Source organism: Erpetoichthys calabaricus, chromosome 7, assembly GCF_900747795.2.
Source record: "Erpetoichthys calabaricus chromosome 7, fErpCal1.3, whole genome shotgun sequence".
Classification (NCBI taxonomy): Eukaryota; Metazoa; Chordata; class Cladistia; order Polypteriformes; family Polypteridae; genus Erpetoichthys; species Erpetoichthys calabaricus.
Window position 1 is genome coordinate 170,423,012 of NC_041400.2, and position 23,621 is coordinate 170,446,632.

The following is a 23,621-nucleotide window of genomic DNA, read 5'->3' on the forward strand; positions in this document are numbered from 1 at the left end:
CTCACTGATCTAACAAGGGTGTAGTAATTACAATTATAAAAAAAATTGAGACTAGGAAAATTCATACAAGGAATAATCTGACTGAATATACAAGTTTAATATGTCTTTAAAAGGTAATGAAATAAGTAAAGCACTGAAGAGAAGTACACAGTGAATAATGCCTAATTTGTCTGCGCTTTTAAGACAGAAGAAGAAACCCATTATTTTAACATGGCTTTCTCATTGCTTAATTTTAGTGTAACCCTGATATTCTGGCTAGTGTATACGCATTTAATTATCTTTTTTTTTTCTTCTCATTGCTCCAAAATCCGTACTAACCTCTACTTTCTCTACTGTTCTTTTTCTACTTTTCTGTGGTGGCGATCTGCGCCACTCCCACCTGATAAAGGCACCATGCAGTCCCTACATTGATGGATTGAAGGCCAGAGGTCCACATGACCATCATCATCTAATTCTTCCATGTGAAGCCTGAAAACCATGAGGACTGATTTAGATCATTTATGTTAGGTAGAATGCCTAATGGGGGCTAGGTGGTCTCGTGGCCTCGGAACCCCTGCAGATTTTTTTTTTCCAGCCCTCTGGAGATTTTTTTGTTCTGTCCTCTCTGGCCATTGGACCTTACTTTAAAATTAAGCAATACGAATTAACAAAGAATATTGTGATATTTTTTCTTTCTTCATCTTGTAAAGCACTTTGAGCTACATCATTTGTATGAAAACGTGCTATATAAATAAATGTTGTTATTGCATGGAGTTTGATTTTGCTTGGTCATTATTTATTTTTGTACTTGCTCTACTTGTCTAACTTTTATTTTCTGTACCTGCTTATTAAGTAAAGAGTCATGAAGAGCTTGATTCTATCCTATCAGTTTTTGTCACAATGCAAGAACCAACATCAGATAGGATTCAATGCACGATAAAGACACATCCACAGTAACTCACATAGGGCCAAACTGGAAATTCCAGTCATCCTTACAAGATGTCTTTGGTAGGGAAACCAGAGCTCCCAGAAGTATAAGTAGCTGGGAAATAAAGCTGCACCAATGTGACAATGTGAGGTTTAGAATTACTAAGTTGCCACATTACTAAGTTTACTGTTAGATTTTTATATCCTCTATGTACCTCAGTTTTTCTTTTCTCTAAGCTACCTTGGGTAAAGATGTTAATTTACTTGACTATGTATTCATTTTCTTACTTTCTACATTATATGATGATAACAATAAAGAAAGATGGTGACTATTAATATATCTGAAAATGTGCATAGTAAAAAGCACTGATGGTGTTACATATACAACAGTAAATCAAAAGGAGTATTTGGTAATAAATACATTAATCGATGCATATATCCCTGAGTAGGCTAAAATAAGTGAACTAAATGCACTTGACTTTGTCTCAAATTATTTTGTTAATATAATGTATGTATCTAAGACCATAGAGGTGAAAGGTCTGTACCTTTATTTGAAAACTTAAATTAAGTACAGTACATGCATTGCTCTCAAACACTTCTAGTAAAGACAACCCTTAAAAATAAGCATGGTGATAGATCTCTTTAGGTGCGCAAAAAAAAAAAAATGTTCTAATGCAAAATGAATGCACACATTATGGTTGTAAACGAGCTTAACAGAAAAAAACAGGATATCTTTTTAATAATATTAATAAGATCAGAAAAGTAAATATTTAGTAATCTGTCATTCTTTAATATTAGCAGTTAAGCATACAAGTAGATAGGAAGAAATTTCCTAACCACTTTTTCAAGTTTTCCTTCTCAACATTCGTAAGAAAATAGCTGTTACCTTGTTGCACTTTAAAGTCTTGCTCAGACATTGTCACAGGCAGAAGCAGCTCACCCACTGTTGGCTGAATAAAGACACTGAACTGGTCACTTTTTGTGCTATTGGAGAAAAGAAAAGGAAAAAAGACACACATCTCAGGTCCAAGTGTGTTGATATAGCAAAATATACAGCTACTGTATATATACAAAATACAAAATAAAGGGCAACTTTGAACAAGTACACCTAATTATAGTACAATTGCTTTGTTTTCCTGAAACATACAGTACATAAATATTAGAAATATAAAATAACCTGAAATGCAGAAGAAATGAAAGCAATCTTAATGTATAAAAAGATAACCTTTCTTTGGACATACTGTACACCTGCAGCTCCTTAGAACATTAATAGGTATTTACATACATACAGTACTTCAACTTAGTAAATATTATGAAATAATACCATGTTTGTCAACAAACACCTACTAAAGTTTTTTTTTTGTTAATGTTTGTGAAATATCTACGTGTAGTTTAGGAAATGCAGCTGTAAAAATGGTAATATTTGTAAACCTTTTGCATGCACTGCTTTAAGCACAAGGCCTAACATCCAAGAGAGTGTGACATGCCATGATAACCTTTATAGTGCATATGAAACGTTTACACATAGTTAAACCTCAGCCTGGGTTAATATTGTAAAACGGTTGGAATCATGATGAATTATGTCATACCTTTACTTGTAATTAACAATATTTATGTAAAAACAAAGGGATAATTTGAAAAACAATAATTTAAATTTAAAAAAATGCCAGTAATTTGGCAGCATATGTGGTTTCATAGGAAATGCCCTTTATTTTGTTTAGAGAATTATGATTATTTTAATAAGTCTTGTATATACTAAGCACATATTTATTTTACAATTTTACCGCACTCTTCTTTGTGGAAAAATTCAAAATTTGAGGTAACTTTCAGTACGTTCTACACACAATGCTCTTCATTAAGGTCCCAGGGCAGGCACAAAAACAAATTTAAGCAGAGGACACTGGCTTTCCACAGGATGGCCAATGTGTGATTACTGTATTAATAATACCTACAGTATCTTTTAGAGCAAACACACATCAGCATGCATGCCCAACAGATCAGAACAAACAGAACTTCATTCTGCACAACACAGAGTCAAGCAGACGTTGTATGGATCAAACATGTAGAAGGTGGTGCCCATAAATGCAAAGACTCCTGTATATAGTAAAGGCAAATGACAGCACTAAATACACAGTTCTATGCAATGGATGATCATAAAACAAAATTTAAAAAAAAATAAAATAAGGTTAAGAATAAAAATTCAAGAATGTTGCTTCTGTAGTTCATTATAAATAAAGTAAAACTACATCAAGGATGATGACTGCTATCGCTTAGCTTAAAACACATACTGTATTCCATACAAAGGCAGATATTAAACCACTGAACTTCCTAGTTGAGGAGTTCAACTTGAAGAATCTGAAAACAATCTCTGCCAAAGGTATTTAATCAAAATGTGCAGCGCACTAACGTGTGCAATGAAAAACCTAAGGTAAAAATGGTATCATGTTACCCATTACAGTTTAAGTACACATATACTATATATAATTGAGATTTTACAGTGAATTATTTACTGTAAAAACATTGAATAAAAAAAATATATATATCACAACAAACCATATAGTTATAGGAGAACTACAGTACACAGAAGAAAAGAAAACACAAAACCATGTAAATAAAATGGTAACTAGTATGCATAAATTATAGCATCATATTTTGTTCAGTCCCTTGCAAAATATCTAAAAGTGGCACTTGCCCATATGTTGGTATTAAATGTTTCAGGCAGGAAATAAACTAGACATATATTATTATGAACACAGTGGGCACTTCTTCAAAAGTCACATCATTTAAAGCTAATCATATTTTAATATGCAGGCAAACCTTTTCACAATTTTTAAAGTAAATTCCTGCTTTTTTCTCCACAGTAACTATACAAGACAAAAAAAGAAAAGTACTAGCTGCACTGCTGAAGACAATTCTGCATGCCTTCTGGCAAACAGGAATTGTGAACAACTGGCAAGAAAGGTCAAGCAATAATTTAAATGTAAGGTGCACTCGTCAGTGTGTCCTGAGCTCTTTAGTTGAGGCATCCTTTATTGCAATGCACTGTCACATTTTATTTTTTTTGCCAAAATTTTTATTCACTTTCATCTTTAGAATATTAATTTTAATTATGTAAAACACATGCCTTAAAATCTATATGTATGTACTGTATATATAAAATCTTTTTTAAAAAACATGAGGTTAAATATGCTAGGATTTATGTCAACTGAAAGCATTGTTTATTTTTTACCTAAAAATAATCATTAATTATTTGTTTTTTAATTTAATTAAATATTGTTGGTTAGAGGATCCACTAAAGATGAAAAATTTATGATATAACTTAAATTCATCCATTACATTCTCTAATGCTTAAGTTTAATTAAAAGTGGACATGCTACACATTTAATCCAATGTTTCTAACATGGCAGAAGCACTGCTACCTCATGAATCCAACATTCTTGTTTCAAATTTCACAATCCCATGACCAGTTCCTGTTTGAGTTGGAGTTTGCATGGTCTCAATGTATTTGCAAACATCTCCAAAGACATGCAGGTTAGGTTAATAGCTGATTCAAGACTGACCCAATTTTATTGTGTCCATAGGTGTGTACATATTTCCTACCTTTCTTGTCTTGTGCCTAATGCAATACCTGAACCATAATATACACTGCCTTTCAGTGATGGAAGTCTGAAAAATAACTTGCTGTATAAAATCAATATAAAATAAAACTGGAAAATACAGTCATGCACATAATACTGTAGCCACTTCTGAGAGGTTGGCCAATGTACAGTGCATTACTTTCATTTAGTAAGAATAACTGCTTCATATTTAAAAATAAACTTTAATTGGAATATTACAAAATACTTAAGAATAGAAATCTATTTATAAGCGAAAGGTTAGAGTTCAATCACAGCAGATGCAGAAAGCAAAATCACTCTGCTAATATAAATGTGTGTTTTAAACTTGTAAGCCTCAAATTCAAGTAATTCATGACCACAGCTAGAGTAAGCAAAGCCGGTCTATTTTCACAACAAATATTTGTATCTGATCAGACAATCTGAACCACCACACCCATTTTGCCTATGACAGTCTGATATACTGGCAAGGAATCGTTTATGTGAAACGGACATATAAAAGTATGCCAGAATTGATGATAAAATTTGGTAGGGTGGCTTAGGGCCATAGCTGTACATTAGCCTGCCTTTTTGGCAAGTTACAAGTCTAGAAGTGCCCACATGTACGAGGTGTGTTTAATGTATTTTTACATTATTTTCTTTATGTAAATAATAATCTTGACTTATACATATAGTACTCTGAAGATGCTCTGTTTAAAACCCATGCAACATCAAGTAGAGCCCCATCATAATACAGAAGCACAGAAGTTAAACTTAAATGAAACAGAAATGAAAATCTAAAATCAACTGTTTTCATGTAATTAATTTTGTGTTGTTCTTATTATATTATTTTTTATGTTAAGTGCTTTTTACAAAAAGCAACTTTTAGTGTTACATAGAGTGGATATTAAAATAACAAGTACAGTATAATAAATCACAATGCAATATTAATGTGAATACATGGAACCAAAACAAGTCAAATCTCAAAGAATAAAACAGAACATAGTAAACAATATGGAGAAGTCAAAAACAATGTACAAAGAATTTGAATGATAGGCAAAAAAAGACAATATCATAGCAAGCACAACAGTCAAGATTTCACAAGGACCATGTTGATGAAAATTTAAACTAAACAGCATTTTATGTTTAATATTGCAGGGGCACAGTAATCATAGGCATGACAGGGAAAAATTATATACTGCCTTTGAAAAATGAAATGCACACTCAAGAACAAGATGACCTTTTTCATATTTTACAAGTTAAATAGAATAATGGGCAATGTATTCACTTACAACTAACATAATTCTCTTGTACAGATGAACAGAAGATATTTCACCTAGGGCTATATGTCACTCCTAGCTAATTTAGTGGTAAACGCTGCCTGGCAAATTTTTAAATTAAAACTGCAAACATATAAACTCATATGCAATTACTTGTAGCCAAAGGTTTACTCTAAGTAAACTATGTTTTATGTGATATGTATCTTTACATTATATACTGTCATTTCAACAAATTCTGCAAATGGACTGATTTACAATGATAAACAATGGATTTGTAAAGTACAAAATCTGAGCATGGAAAATGGTAAGTGTAGCAAAAAGGCGCAGAAAATTATTCAGTATCAAGTTGCATGCTAGATTATCCGAAATGGAACATACCTAGAAAAAAGGCATACTTGTGAAAAACGAGTGTTCTGCACTAAGACTTCTAAAAAAAATAAATAAGCAAGCAACTTTTTATTGAGTGGCAAAAACTGTAGTTTAAATAATGCATTAGTTTTAGGATATAATGAACAGAAGCACTTTAGCATCTCACTGGACCACATACTTCAGCCGAGTACTCTTTATACAGTGGTATTAGTAAAGTAAAAAATGCCTTTAAGAGGATTCTGAACTGGACAGCTAGCCAATGTTGTTGACACAGCTGAGGGGTTATGTGATTGCAACATTTGAGGAAAACTGATCTGTAAATTGTTCACGATTAAAACCACTGTAGTGCTACACCCAGATGAAGCAGACGCATGACTTAACAGTGTGCCATTAAGGTTCTGCCAATTCCTATAGCAGATGTCTCTATAACCCATATGGTTCACAGTCATAAACAAAATTAAACCAGAGTATTAAATGGATAAAATTTGTTTTGTTAATATATTTTCTTTTCAATATCATTTTATTGCTATTTAACTGTTCTGGTAAACTATTCCTTTCCTGAACTGGCATTAAAGCTATCACCTTTATAGGCTGTAGGTTTGTAGGTCTGTAAAACTATGTTCTTTTCTTAGAATACACATTCCTACTATTTAACACCTGTGGCTTTTTTTCTTATACTGCACATACAATTACTTACATTATAAACTCTATTATAGTTTATTATTTAAACTGAATTTTTTTCTGTTTAATAGTTTGAGGCCTGAAAAATGTGGTCAAATGAAACCAAATTAATGAAAAAATTGGAATACATCATAGCTATTTTTTTAGTATATGAGTATTTAAAGTGTAATATTCCAGCCAAGGACAAGAGAGTTGACAAGGTACTTTTTCTAAACTTGGTGCCCACAGCTGACATTTAGACAAATAAAAGCTGTGGTTTTCTACGCAATCCCAAGTCGTCAGCTGAACAAGTGAGGAAAGTGCCAATAACAGTAAGTGTGCAGTAAAGACAGAGCAAGAGTGAGTAAGTGCTAAGACAGGCAAGGGCAAGTAATGGCCAAAGAAGACAGACTTTTATAGTTTTGTAGCATTCCTTTAGACCAGATAGTAAAAGCAACAGTAAGGTTTGTAAAATATTTAGGCCACAGAAGTAGAAAATAAAAGTTCCTGCAACTCAACAGGGTGCGTTCAATGCAAAAAACAAAGTCAAACTTGCATCATTCATCATTTCAAATTAGAAACTTTAAAATTGTAGTGGCAATCTGAGTGCCTAGATGTATTAATTAGCAAAAGGTGAGAACAAAGATACACTACCAGTGAAAAGTTTGGATTAACTCACAAATATACATGTTTTTGATAGAAATTGATACATTTTTGTTAAGATATCATTAAACTGATTTAATAAGATAGCCAAGATGTTACTAGTGCTGCTAATGGCTATTAATGCTTGAAATGATTTTTTATTTATTATTTACATATGACTTCAAAACCTTATTTATTTTCACCAGCCATTTCTCCACTGTCCTAATGGTCAACTCCCTTAGCTTTTTTTTAATTAATCATGTATAAAATGTAATTATTTATTATAGAAACCTCTGTAATTGCATCACTGAAACCTTTTACTCTGTTCACTTGGGTTGCAAGGTGAAGGTGTTCCTGAAGTTCAGTTGTGTGTTCAAAAATGGGCAAAATTAAACAGTTTTTTTAGGAAACATGTCCAATAATTGTTATTGTTTTGCAGCATGAAGTTTATCAGATTGCCAAGAAACTGGGATTTTATACAAAGGTGTTTATTACTGTGATGTGAGATGATGCGAAACTGGATTTAACCAAGATATAAAAAGGAGGGATTGGCCAGATGCATAACTGTGTAAGTGGATAAGGACATCAGAGTCTGTAATTTGAGAAACAAAAACCTTACACTTCCTCAGTAGGTTAACTCCTTAAAAACAAGCCAAATAACATTGTAAGTTTCAGGCATAACTTCAGGAATAAATTCAGTAATGGGTTGGCTGTTTTTAAATCAATGTAATGGTATCTTGAAAAAAAGGTATCAATTTCTATGAAACACCTGAAAATTTATGGATAATTCCAAACTTTGACTGGCAGTGTACATAATTTAGCAATCTCGTCTAATCACTTAATCCAGCTGAGAGTCGCAGTGGAGTCACTGTAGCCTATTCCAGCAACATTGGGCATGAGGTTGTAATAACCCCTGGAAGAGTAACCAGTCTAAAGCAGAACGTGCTAATGAACAAACACAGGACCAGTTTAGAATTGTCATGTAACATGACTAAGCTACACAATGCTGACATTTAGACACACTAACGGGAAATAACAAGGAAAGAAAACAACAAAAGATGATGGAAAACACAGCAAAAAAGCTAATAAAGTATGTTTTTCTTATTATTGGAAAAACTTAATAAGTACAGGTATTTAATAATTTTCCCAAGTTATTTTCATTCTAATCAGGCATAATGAGTGTTTTCTGTGAAAGGGCTACAGATTCCTCAACCATCTTCATACCATATTTAAGGCTTACATCACATCTCCTCCAGTGGGAGATTTATATAAAGATAACAAAAGTATAATTATGTGTTAGTATGGCAAAAATGCATCTAGATCATGTCTGAAATAATTATATTTTGCAGAAATTACCGTAAAGAGCAGTCATGGCTACAGTGATTTTTCACTTTTGCTATTTTCTGGAAAGCTAATGTTCAAATGAGAATCAAGGGATTCCTTGCTTTTAGAAATACGTTTAACTGATAAAAACAGACATGCAAAGATTTCATGAAGGATTAATCACAGAACCTCTTGTGCAGTTTGTCAGATGGAATCAAGACTAATTGAGCAAGTCTCAAAGGCTGCTTTATAAACAAGAGCGATGGCTGCATCTTTCTTGATGCCAACAGGATACTATGTGCAAAGACAACTGGTTTTGTAACTACTGTTTAGAAGAAAAAAAAAGGCACTAGTTTTTTTTTTTTTTTCTTTTTTTAATCGAATGAGAAGAAAACAATTCAATGAAATTTAACTTTCCATCAAATTTATTTAACTCTGCATGAAATACAAAAACTCTGGGGATATGGTATTTATATCCAGTTGAAAAAACAGTTTGTCATTAGCTAGCTACTATATTAGAAACCTCAATACTCTTGCTTGGAGACTTGTTTTTGAGCGTAAAAGATGGATCATGCATAAACAAAAGTTCTAAACAATGGTAAGAAAAATTAAAACAATATTGAAAAACTACAAAATACCAAACTCAATAACAAAAACTCAATAATATTTTGTTCACAGCAAAGTTCACCAAAGATTGGAAAGAAAAGCTTTGTGTCCAATAACCATTATTGCAGGCCATGTACCCACTTTTTTTATTAATCTGTAATTCTAAAATTTACCATTACCCTTCAGATGTTTATGGTATATCTATTCAAAAGTGAATTGAAAATGTTATTTTACTAGTCTGTTACAATAATGGCATTACTTTCTTTGTAATAAAAAAACTTTTTAAAACTGCAGTTACACTATAAATTGGCAAACTTTAAGCACTTAATTCTGAACCTTGTCTAGATGAGCTTGACGAAGTTTCAGTTCTAAATCACCATAATGTGACAAGCTAAAATGGCAATTCTTGATTCTGTATTATTTTACACATCAAGTTCAGTAATTATAAAATCATTTAGTAGTTACACAAAACTATCTCCTATTTTCAATTACCCTGACATTGTTTGATGGTTAAACTTTTATATTACAAAATAAGGCAACCAAACTTGAGGTTAGTAATTTACTTTTATTCAGTATGGTACTTATGCTGCATATGTTACAGGTTTCAGAACCATTTGCAACATTCATTTAAATGGATGGTGATCAAAAGAATCATACCCATTGACATCTTCATGAAGCTACAAAGTCTTTGAGCTTAAGTGTTAAGTGGTTATGCAAAAATTAGTTTGACACCCATGAAATAAAAAGTATGTCTGAACCTAAGGCAGAAGGCGATGAAGTAATGTAGTCGTTTAATTTTATAATCATTCTCATAGCAGATATAGAGTAAGTTACTGTTGTGTTAGACATTCTTTGGACGATTTTTTTTTTTTTTGGGGTGGTGATGGGGGCAGGGCACTATTTTTATGCTGTGCAGGATGCCCACTTTTTGATATTAGCCTGCATGTGTCATTTTGCAATGGATCACCATTTTCAAGTCATGCTGAACATTGTTGATAAATACTTGCACACTTCCTGCTGTGCAGTATGCTTGAAGCCTATACCGACGTCTTAAATAAAAAAATGTAAAGACTTGCTAGAAATAATAAAAAAAAAAAAACACAAAACACATGTTTACATGTCACCTTTACAAGAGTAATCTAGTGGCAGGGCTAGAGAACTAAGTTTCTCAAGTAGTTGAGTTAACATCTACAGTATGTGATCCTCAGCTGAATTCCTGAAGAGCTGCTCTAATAGTTGTGCAGTCTGCAGGCTGAGTTATGGATTGCCTTCCAGGGTTCAGAGGCAGACAGACAATGATTGTCATGCAAAACACACTCAATGATTGGCATTTGAGGTCGATTGATCCACTCATTACTCGTATCTCCCCTGCCCCCTCAGGCTTTCTTATAACTCTATTGATCTCCTCGGTGCCGATCGGTTTCCATTTTCTGATTTCAGGCAGGCCAATTAAGAAGGTGAGTAATTGTGATTACACTGCTACAGGATCAATTGTATTTGATGCAAGACAAAGTACTTGTCTGGAAGAACAACAAGAAAGAAAATGATGATCAGTTTCTTCTATGTTGTGTTTGTGGCAAGCAAATAAATATTAAAAGAAAAGCCCTGACATAACCACTCAAATCTTAATTTAACCTGAAAGCAACTGCATCCCTGCAGAAATTCAAGTGTCTGAAAGAGTGCCTTGAGCAATCCAGACTTAAGCAGATTCAAGGTTATATATTTGTTCATCATAAACTGCTGTTTTATTGTATCTAAATACAATATATACAATAACAAGAAAGCCTTCATAACAGAACTATTTCCAGTTTATTATTTTATTTCAAAATCAAGTCAATTTAGATTAGTGAACAAAAATAAAAATAATACAAAAAAATTATGTCAAAAGGATATCACCTTAACTATATGTACTACAGATTTAGAGAACATAGAGATACTTTTCAAAGTGACATTTGTCTTTCATGGCCAGTTGATCAAAATATTCTCAGATTGACTGAAGTTGTCTAAGGGTGTTCATATCATTTTGTAAGCCAGGTTCACTACCTAATCAATAATGTCAGAGGACAGGGTTTTACCATTGGTCAAAGAATTCGGCTGCATTATTGCTGCCTAATTCCAGAGTTGTATTTGTTTCATCACTTTACACATGGCTCCTACTGTCTAAGACACTTCCCTTGACAATGTTTAATTTATTCATTCATTTATTTATCTGCATTTTGGTAGAATATATACTGAGTAGTTGGGTAACCACCTGGGCTGGAACAGCTAGGTGTAATTTTTATGCAAGGAGCATGTGTGTCTAGCGCTTTCTCGCTGAAACCCTTAGTCTATCTATCTCAATAGACAGACAGACAGATACGCAAACAGAGTAGTGGAGTGACAGCCATTAAGGCTTCTAGAAAGTTGAAAAGTGTGGCTTTAGAGTATTATGAAAGAATTTGTTAGAAAAAGAGGAGGGGGGAAAAAGCTTATCACTAACTCAATAACTACTTTCAGTGGGTGTTACAGTGAATTTCTGATTTTATCTATATATTTCATCTTTGTATTGCTGGCAGTTATTGTTTTAATTTCTTAGGAAATAAAAATACCAACAAATCTTAGACACTACACACATATTTCTGAAAGGTAAGAGATATGGTCCAGAGAAACACTTCCTGCAGCACACACTACCAAAATTTTGAGATGCACAATGAAACAATTGATCGATAAACCTGGCATTTGAATTGCATTCCACCAAAAATCCAAGGACTATGGGTGGTCACCTATTATTTTAATACATAACTTTTTAGCTATACACTCACATATTTACATCCATCCATCCATTTTCCAACCCGCTGAATCCGACTGACATATTGGAAAACATTTAAAAGCTGTTTTAGATATGGTGCTGTTGTTCACGTTTACTTTGTAACTCGTTTCAGATTGTCTTGAGTGGTAAATGTTCAGACCAGAAGCTTAAAAGCAAAATAGACATGGCGAAAACGGGTACAATGGCAAAATGCTTTTCTACATGCCACTAAACATTTTTTAAAACAACGTTAATTTATAAAGGCCTTATAATAAAAATGCAGCAGCTGGTGTGCTTCACAAAGCGCCAAAATGCATCCATGAGTGCTTCTAGCTTTGTTTTCCATTTTCTCTCTGCACTGTAAATATAACTGAATGGGCCAAATCCATTTACTCACAATCCATGTATGACCATAGTGGGATAAAGCAAAAAGCTAACAAAACAATCCATACATGTTAGAAGGCAATTCAGACTAATAAAGACTGTGCAAAATGGAGAGTTTCCTCCTCAATGACCATTTTGTTTACAGTTACTCTTTGTGCTGTAAGCAGGCTTTAGCACATAAGTGCAAATCTTTCTGAAGAAAACATAATTTAAAAAGAAATCTCGGGGTAAAACTAGTTTGACTTATGAGCCAGGTGATTAAGTAAAGAGCTCCAAATGTATTTAAGTTATTTAACTGCATGGCTTTTTATGATTTTTTTTTTGTTGTTTTACAAATATGTAAATATATGTATCCACATTATATGCAGGAGAATACGTAGGTAATTCAAATACTCTCTCTCTCTATATACATATACAGTATATATTATATATATATATATATATATACATATACAGTATATATATATATACATATACAGTATATATATATATATATATATATATATATATATATATATATATATATATATATATATATATATATATATATATATAGTAACCCCACCCTAAAACAAAAGCTGAGTTCATGGTTGCCAAGAGATCAAGAATATTTTCGAATTACTGGACTTAAACAAAACTATCTTGCCAATACTTGTTTATTTTTTTTTTAATCCTTGACAGTTTCAGAAATTTTCTGCCTTCAAAAATGCTGATAAAGCTGGACATGACCTCTCTTCACTAAGTAAACTGTGATGAGCCAGTAGCCAGCTGTACTAGCACTTTTTTTAGTTATCCTTTACAGTAAATTATATTTTTGCTACATTAATTTTTCTTATTTATAGGTAAGTATAGTTATTTGATCTTTAATGTTATGTGTGTACAGTATTCAGAATATTTAATTTCTGAAAACAAAGTAGTGTTGCATAGTAGATCAATTTTATGGCGTACATACCATTATTGAAAAGATTCACATACTCTATGTGAAGCTTTAAGATGAGTATCAGATTCTTTTCAACAGAGGACCATAAAATCATAAATGGACTTTACTGTATACATAAAACTTACAGCATTTGAAGGCATGTTTATAATATATGAAATATAACGAATAGCTATTTTGAGCATTTTTATTTTACACCATTTCCCCTTAAAAATTAAGAAAAATGCAAAAATATCAGCTCATACAGGCATTTATTGACCATTTTAATTCAGTTAATGCTTCTATAGTCATTTTTTCATATCCCACTTGAAAAACAAAAAATAAAATGGCTAAAACAAAGAAAAAAATGTTATTCAGAAGGAAGAACACAACTCTAATTTATTACTAATTTGTAAGCTGTGCCATTGGAATCACATTGTCTGGGTCATTAAAAATAATGTGCCATTAATGTCTCAGGCAAATCTATTTATTGTGACGTTATTCACAGCTTGGTATTCTATTGTATTGATCTGTGTTGTTTGTCTAATAAGAAAATAATAAACAATTACTAGGTAATGTTGGAGATAGTAATCGTTTTTTATATGTTTCACTAATGCAGCAGACCTCCTAAAACACAAAGGTGATAATCTGCATAAAATCAATAGGTTATGCTATAATTCTTATTTCATTGCATGATAGGATTTAATGTTTAACTCACGGCATTATATATGTAGTATGTTATAAAAAAAATCCTTCACATCCATATACCTGATATGCCTAGGCCTTTTCTTTATCCACATGTACTAAGCCAAGGTCCAAGACAATTAAAAAAAAAAAAGTGTTTTTCTTGGAAACACCACAAGCCACAATAATGCTCACATCTTCATTCACGCACATAAAACCAATTTAGAGTTTAGAATAGATATACTGTATAATACTTTCTTTTAGATTGTTTATATAAATGTGTGAGTGTGTGCGTTATAATAAATGCAAGCAACAAGACTCCCCAAAACACACACAAAAAATGCTGATTTGGATAGCAGAGAGCTGCTGTCAATTAACAGGGTTGTGGTTGGCATTCAGATGAGTTCAGACCTGTGCAGACTGTACTCCATGTTTATATTTAACATCATTAATATCTAAGTAAAGCAGGTTCTGATTTTAGTGTCATAAGTGCAGAATTCTGTTAAAAGTTTATTTCCTTGTTTGAAGTCACCAACATTCATCATTAAGATATTGGTAACAGAATGAATCATTTCTTTTGCGGAGTTAGGCAAGATGATTTAACTTATCTCCCTGGGCAGTAATGTGGGCAAATTCAGTCTGGATCACAAATTTAATTTGAATTGTACTGTGCTCACTGTTCTTCTAGTTAAGCTAAACTGGTTGGTGCACAGTGATAGGAGATCATTGTGAGCTTATGACAACATGGTCTAATACCAATGTTATCCCCAACACTACTGGAACATAATCAAGAACTATTGTAAACCCAACAACATCTGAGAAGTAAGCAAATATCTTAAATTAATATGATTGTAGGCAGTCAGTCCCAATATAGTATATATAGTATAACCTAGCAAGATGGGAGCTACATGGCATTGTTTACAAATAAATTAGGGTCCAGTCCCTAATATACTAAGAATCATTTCTATTGAGAAAATTGTACTGTACATGATTTTTACACAGACTGATGAATATATATTATGAATAACACTTCCACTCTTGGCCTGTGATATCAAATGGGAGGTCCTTTTGCTAAGCCCTGCCTAAGATCATCTACCAGTGCACATTGTGAAATTAACTGATAAACTGTAGAAATGCTACAGACAGACATTCTCCTCATTACTGTCTAAAATATATTCAAGAGTGGACAGTAATGTAATACTACAGAAGTTTGCCAGGCTTCTTTTGCCAATGTTTGTAACTTGTAAATAGAAAAAACTAGTATTGTGAAGTGTATTTAAGATAGAGCTGATCACAGGGTGCAAGCATATTGTCAATTTAGAGGACACTTCTTATCATGACAGAACACTGGAATCCATTTTCTTATGCAAAGAATGAAAACAAAATTCAAGAAATACTACCTACTGCTTCTATACATAAGCTTGCATTTCTCTAATCCATAAAGACTGCAAAATTGGTTATGAACAGACTACAGCTTTAATCCTTCTCTGTTCATTAGGACACACTGCTTTTGCTGCATACAGATTTCTCTTTTGCACACAAAAAATCAAGTATACTTTGCAGTTTTTCACCTTGTATTTGCACTTATGTTTAGCTTCAATGGACTGTGGTTGGATTCATTCAGTCATGTCACTGAACTGCATGACCACTTACATATCAGGAGTCTTGCACTGTAATATATTAATGTATTGCTATTTGCATTTTCTGGTTATATGTTAACTGCATTTCACTGTGCTTTGCATAATGACAAAAAAGTTGATTCTAAACTAATCAATAAACACATAACTAACGTTAACAGATGAGATAAGACAATTAAACAAAACACAGCAACTTACAATTTCTCTCTTTTACCTTATTAATGGATACTGACAGAAAGAAAACTAATATAAATTTGGTTAAATAGACCTCACAAGTAGATGAACCACCCTAAAATGAAATATCCCATTAATTAAACATTTTAAAGCTTCACCGTTCTTTTAATCGAAAGTTCATTACCAAATTGAGCAGGTTTGTTTAATTTAACACAATAAAAATAAAAGAAAGCCATAACATTTCTATAAATGTTACCTATTTGCAACAGTCAACAATAAATTTCGTCAACACAAATGGGCATAACTCAATGTAGACAATGCTACTCAATGTATTCTTTAATTACTTGAAATTAGCTTCTCTAGAGTCAAACAAATTCACCTATTGATCCAAAAATGCTTAAAAAGCAGCAATTAAATGTTTAAAAGATACATTTCAGTTTACTATAAAGATATTTATCTATTAGGTCTGGGAAAGATAACATGTTCAATTTTGTGATTAATCTGGTCCATTTAATGTGTCATACAATATTGCATTAAGGACCGACAACCAGGCAAATGCCACTGGGAGTGCTTTGGTTAGGGTGGCATTTTCATGATATTTTTTTTCTTTGATTTCATGTTTCTGTAAGAAGATCAAATTAATGTCATATTAGATAAGTGCTAAATAAGTTATCTTTGAGTGGCACTAAAACCAAAACAAGTCTCTAGTAACTTTGTCTTTAACTCACCAGTCTGCCAGCCAGTTTACAGTGCTGACTGCCCTAATATAATGACATAATTCTGCAAAATAGAAGTGTAATGATTATCCTTACCCATTATTCAAGTTTGCAGTATCTTCACAAATCCATTCAAAGAATGCAACATAACCATCCAAGTAATGCACTGTGTCAGTTTTTAAGCAAGATAAAAGCTACAAAGACCATTTTTTAGTGTGCCAGGAGTAAAGGTGTAGGTAGAGCAGTGTTTTCCAACCATTTTTTCTGTGGTTGCACACTTTTTGCAACCCAAAAAAATCCAAGGCACAACATGATTTTACCAACCAGAAAAGCATTAAATTTATACATGTGCTAAACTGTGGGAAGTGGGATGTGACAAATCAGTCTTCAGCAGTGAATTCAAAGCTTACAGTCGTTTTGATAGTTTAATTTTTATTTCGACATGTCTTTGTCTCATATGTTATACCAATTTGATAATTAATACATTGGCCTTGCTTTCTCATTGCCTTCTTTTCAATTTGCCTTTCAGGAAGGCATTCAAACTCATGTTGTACTTGCTCAAGTTAGTATTTTGTTAAAAGTTCAGGTTTAAGGTCATTGGTTAAATTTAAACTATGCCATGAATTGTTTATTAAACTCCTTTGTGTTCATTCAACATTAAATGTATGATTCAGTGTGTATTTACTTCATGATTTATATATTCATTTTATATTTATATGTTTTAGTGTTAGATGCAATTAATTTAATATATTTATGCAATTTTTTCATCAATTCTCAACCCGAGTATCTATCTATCTATGAAAATGAAAAATAACTACATACATTTAACAAAATTGTGCTAAGAAACACTAACAGAAAACCCCAATTTAAATTAAGAGTGGCAGTAATTGCTTTGTAAAATTATTCACAAAGCTAACAGTCAGGAAACTATAATACTGAAAATAAATCTCACCAAAGCTGGAAATTGGCTGACTGTGTAGAATCATTGAAGTCAATACCCATGGATACAGTTATAGACGATCCTGGTTCAAGGGATTCTGTAAAGAGAAAATAATGATTGGAGAGCCCTAGTTATGAAAAAAACATTTGGCCAGTTTTATTTGATAGTAAGCATCCATACAAAATCATTAAAAGAATGAAGCATTGCATAAAATAACAACAGAACATGTGCAAGAATATCAAAATATTCAGTAAAAAAGCAAGTAAATAAATTGAAGCAATGAGAAAATGACAAATGATATAATTGTATCAAAATCAAATAAAAATTCACATGGTTTCTATTTGTAGCAACATTATAGCGATAGAAACTATAAACAATTATCGGATGACTCTTGAAGTAGGAGAGAGTTGTACCAGATAAAATACACCATCTATAGACAATCAGATTCCAGAAAAGCAGCAAATATTTTGAAACTGCAGAAGCCAAAAACACTCCTACAGTTAACTTAACAGTTATTTGTAATTAAAACATGCACATTCAAGAGATAATAATGAGCACTAAAATACTAGAACTGTTAAAAGAAAACCTGTGACAGAAAAAAAACAAAAACACATCATCTCAGAGCAGTACAACAATAATATGGGAATCATGATAAAGGGAAAGAAGTATCTTTTGGCTGCTAGAAACATGTGATTTAGTATAAATATGATGGTTTATAAGGAGATGGCATCCATTTAATTACTTTAGTGAGCTCATTTGGCTCATCTGCAATATGACTGACTGTTTTTCAAATGTAACAGTTGCTGTAAATGTTTGACAATTGTAGACTAACAAATCAAGACCTAATTTTGTACTCACAAAGTAGTCTTCTTGGGGAAAAGAAAAGATCAAAGAAAGACCTGGAACGTAATTTGTCATACTTGAAGAAAGACAGAGAACCACCTAACATACTTGTGTAACAGCAAAATTATAACATTCGTGGACAAGCTGGTCTCAAAGTATCTATTTGTATGCACCACAAGCACACTATTGGAACAGGTCATGAATACTATATGGGATACTTATTCCTGTAATCTAACTTGATAAACCAGCAAATGCTGGCCAGCCACTTATTCTATAAGATTTAAAGGATAGCTAGTGTAACCCAAAGGGCAGAACAGTATTAGTATTATTCATATTATTTATATTTACAGTATATATTTTGCATATATATAACATGCCAGAGGCTTGAAAGTTTTCATTGTTTCTTAAGCTTATTAGTTTTATTACTGTAATACTATGCATACCGTACTTATGTACAGACATACAAACATAGTCCATCAAGCCTCATACGGTTCAGAATTGCAGGAGAGCCAGAAGCTATTCTGGTAGCACAGGGTGCAACACAGAAAACACCAGGGACAGGGCACTAGTCCACTGCAGGGGGACAAACACACCTACTCTCACTCACTCTGCACCAGTTTAATGTCACTAAGCCACATGAAAAGGAAAATCAGAGGAACTGGAGAAAACCTATGCAGCCATGGAATAAATGTGCAATTGTTATTCAGACAATGTCCAGGACTGTGAAGTCTGTATATCTGTGATAGTAAAGCTAATCACTGTGCCACCAATATGTTTTACAAAATCACATTATAGAGACAATAACAAATAAATATGCAAATCAATTATGACAAACAAAAGTTGTCTAAGAATAAGATTTTCCAGGACTACAATACAATACTGGAGATGGTTTGAATTAACAATGGTTTGGAACCAGAATGTAACTTGAAATAATCTGATATTTTTCCAATTGGAAAATGTTTCAGAGAAACCAAAACAAAAAGTAAACCGAGATAAACCATTGCAATGCAGAACAAGCTACATCAGTAGGGGCAAGATATTTCTATTTTGAACTAATTATCTGTCACAGAAGTAAGTTATCTTTTTCCTTCAGAAATGATTAACACCTTTCAATATGAAACATTAAATATAAATTGAAAAGTGAAAGGTCACCAGAAGGTTATCTAGATTCTCATTAAAGTATTCCAAAGAAAAAGAAAGAGAACAAAACATATTTTTTTTAACCCTTTAGGGACAGAAAAGCCATTAATGACAACTCTTTAAAAAGATGGGCTCTGCTCGTCAAGATGTAAATTAGTAAATGTATATAAGTAAAAGTCTTTGTAACCTTGTTTAAAACTTAAAAATAGGCAGAACTTTGATTATCTAAATTAAGGCTGCATGATATGATTGTGTTTAATATTTTTATTATGAAACAACATATTGTGATTATAATATTACAACTTAAACATCAAAGATGATAACTTGACGTTTGCAAGTAACACTGGAGACGATTTTTAAAATAAAAACAATTTTAAGTTAAAAGTTCATTTTTCCAAATGAACACTAGAAAGGAATAATTAAATAATGACAGAAATGTTTCCTGAAAGAAAATGTTTCCTTTCAATGATCTACATATTTCTTTTCCTGTTATGTTATCTGAGTAAAGGGTTACCTTAAGATCATGTGATGACAACAAGCCTTATTTCTATAGCACATTTTTCCACACAGTATGTTGCTTAAAGTGCTTTACAAGATGTCAGAAATAGTTACAAGAAAAGAAAATTATGCACTTACACAAAATAGTTATGTAATTAATAAAATATTAGAGTCCTTATAGGGTGCTTTACGTGACCACACGGTAATACCTAAACTATTCCAAAGCGACGTTTGCACTGATTTTTGTTTTGTTTTTATTTTTTGTATCTCACACCCTCATACACCTTTATCGTAAGAGCATCTCTTATCTATGATGAAGAGTTCGATCAGAAGAAAATATGAAGCTGGTTTTAAATTAAACGTTGCTGAAGTAGCGAAAGAAATTGGTAACTGCACTGCTGCAACAAAATTCGATGCGTCTGAGAAACTGATGCGAGATTGGAGGAGGCAAGAAGATGTTTAAAAAAAATGTAAATGTCGCATTTTTGAACAGGCGTATAAATCAGGGTCTGATTTTATGATCGATTTTTCGGGTTTCAAGACCCGACTTATACGTGAGTATATACGGTAGTTGAATAATCACTTTCCCATTGCCCTGATTATCTAGGGATAAACTACATTCCACAGACACCTGGCAGGTGTGCTTTCATTGATTTCTGCCTCCTTCAAATGTCTCAGTTTACATGCTGTCTATTTGTAGCTCAGTAATATGACTGAAAGTTAGGTACTACTATCATGCCACTGTCTTCTTTAGATCTTGGCAGAGTCATTAAATACATGGCTGTTTTGAATTCCAGATATATTAAGCACCAAAGTAGATAATAATATAGTGCACCTCACTACCTTCAGTGCTGACATGCAACAATAATCTTACACCTGTTTAGGTCAACAGCTACTGAAGTTTCAGAATGGGAAGTAATTCTCTTCTCTATTAACATCCAATCAAGTAAAGAGAGAGGTGGGGCTGTTGCTATTTCATTAACAGTAATGTTAATGAAAAAGATTGTTAAATAAATCAGAAACATTTTCCTCTATATACACAAACCTTTAGTACAATTGAATTATTTTGCATTTTGTCTTTTCTTTACTCACCAATTCTATTAAATTCATAAATCTGGAGTCCAGTGGGCAGTTTCTTCCCTCCTATATGAATGCCTTCTATTTTTTGGTCTGCTTCATTGGATAATGTAACTTGTACAGATACCATCTTTGAGTTATATATGCAGGGCTGGCGTGGAAAATGGTACTGAGCTGATAGTCCTTTGCCACTCATCCGATGAAGAAGTTCATGAGGTTTAGCAGGAACATATACAGGACTGGTGACCTGTCAACACATTTGTTAAAAAAAACATATTTTAAAATCACAGTCTTCAAAAAGTCAAACCTATGCTATAAAACACTTTGAACATGATGTGCTTTTCTTGATTCTTTTAAGATGTTTGGTATATTAAACAACTTAAAACAAAACAGACAAATATATTAACTCATATAAATTGACTCACAATTTTCTACAATTAAATAGCAATAAAACTGAGGTGCTCCTCATTGGTTTTAAATCCACACTTGCTAAGATTAACCATTCTTCTATTTTAATTAACAATATTAACACAAACATCTCCTCCCAGGTTAAGAGCCTGGGCATCATTCTAGACAGTACCGTCTCTTTTTCTTCCCACATAAGTAATGTTTCTCAGACTGCCTTCTTCCATCTCTGAAACATTTCTAGATTTCGTCCCGATTTAACGCAACACAGTACTGGTTTTGGTTGGTTAATTGGTTAATGCCCTAGTCGCCTCACGTATAGATCACTGTAATGCTATTCTATCTGGCATTCCACAAAAACTTATGCATCACTTACAACTTATTCAAAATTCTGCTGGTAGGATAATAACCTGTTCTAAATCCACTGAACATATTACACCTATTCTCTCCCAACTTCACTGGCTCCGAATATGGTACAAAATACTGCTCTTAACATTTAAAGCTCTCCACAACCTTGCTCCTCCCTATCTTACTGATCTCCTACAGACTTGCACTCCCTCGCGCTCCCTCAGATCCTCATCTGCAGCTCTACTTTCTGTACCACACATCAAACTCTTTTCTATGGGAGCTCCAGCATTCTCTCATAGTGTTCCTCAACTCAACTAGACTCAATAACACATTTTAAAACTGCCCTCAAAACTTCTCTCTTCAAACTGGCATACCAATTATGAATTTAACACTACTACTGCCTTTCATCTTTGATGTTTGCTTTATGATTTTATTGGTCTTTGTTTTTACTTTATTAATGTCGTTTAATTTCATTGTAAGGTGACCTTGAGTGTTAAGAAAGGAGCCTATTAAATAATATGTATTATTATTATTATTATTAACTGAAAACAAATCCTCAATAATACCATAAAAGAGTGTCATTTTAAATATTTTGAAGGTGGTAATATGTAAAGCTATGTAAGCGTATCTAATAATCAAATTAATAAAATAAATTAAAAATTACCCCCCCGTGCAATACCCAATTAACTTTGAGAACTGTGTCTGTACAGTGTGCTCATTTTTTTAAATAAAAGTATGACCAAAAACATGTAAGGGTGGAGCATCAGCAATCTGCAAATATGTCTGCAGTCAATTGCTGCTGCAAATTATTTCATATTTAAAAGTAGCACATGTTTATAAATAACCTAACACTGTTGGATATGTCATTATTTTCACCTAACCCTTCTTCATGATAAAAAGGGCTAAGATGTTTAACATAAAGAATCAACTCAGCACAGCATTTTGGCTCATGGCTTCAAAAATCCGGTGTTTGTTTGGGGGAATTGGCACCATGCCTGGGTTTGGCACCTGCCTCACACCTAATGTTGCTGGGATAGGCTCCATTTCAGTTACCCTGAATCGGATAAGGCGGTGCCAAAGTCTTCCATGAATACACCAAAGCAAATTTTTATTTTATACAGAATACATTACATATGATAGAAAAAGGAAACAGACAAATATACACTTAGGCAAAATGGTGGCATGAATAACTTACTTATATAATGAAACATACACGTTATGAGGTCAGAGGCTAATAGGCATTGTTAGTCTTCAGCTTGGACTAACAGTTGAGACCGAAGAAACTACATAGAAAGGCACAAAGCATTAAATACTTCTTTTGTATTGTGCAGTAATTTGGTGTAAAGTCATTCTTATTCTTCACTTTAAGAAAAACCATAGCTTTTCATCTGTTCTTTCACTACACAGAAGCCCCTTAGGAGATTCATAATATGTGTTTACTCAAAACAAATTTGTAACACACAGTTCCCAAACTGGTTTGTCATATTTTGAGATTTTTATGTAAATAGTTGGACAATTACAAGACATAATATAATTTCCTGAAGGTATCTGTGACTCCTGATGCCTGCAGATTCACAGACACATATTTTATCACAGTTTATTATGGTAAGCAAATAAGCGTGGAATGAGAGTGCACATAACTGTCTACTTAACACTTACTGAAACATTTATAAGAGCTGTTATCTCCTTAAT

At 32.7% G+C, this 23,621-nt stretch overlaps 1 protein-coding gene across 2 annotated transcripts in view; it reads right to left on the bottom strand.

Moving 5' to 3' along the window:
* The window catches only part of ap3b1a (adaptor related protein complex 3 subunit beta 1a), a 318,566-nt gene that overhangs the window by 52,492 nt on the left and 242,453 nt on the right, over nucleotides 1-23,621 (bottom strand). For both annotated transcript variants that reach the window (XM_028805706.2, XM_028805707.2), the window contains exons 23-25: nucleotides 21,192-21,423; nucleotides 17,631-17,715; nucleotides 1,793-1,890 (exon numbers count right to left, since the gene is read on the bottom strand). In XM_028805706.2, coding sequence (XP_028661539.1) covers nucleotides 1,793-1,890; nucleotides 17,631-17,715; nucleotides 21,192-21,423 — 415 coding nt within the window. The remainder of the gene's footprint in view (nucleotides 1-1,792; nucleotides 1,891-17,630; nucleotides 17,716-21,191; nucleotides 21,424-23,621) is intronic.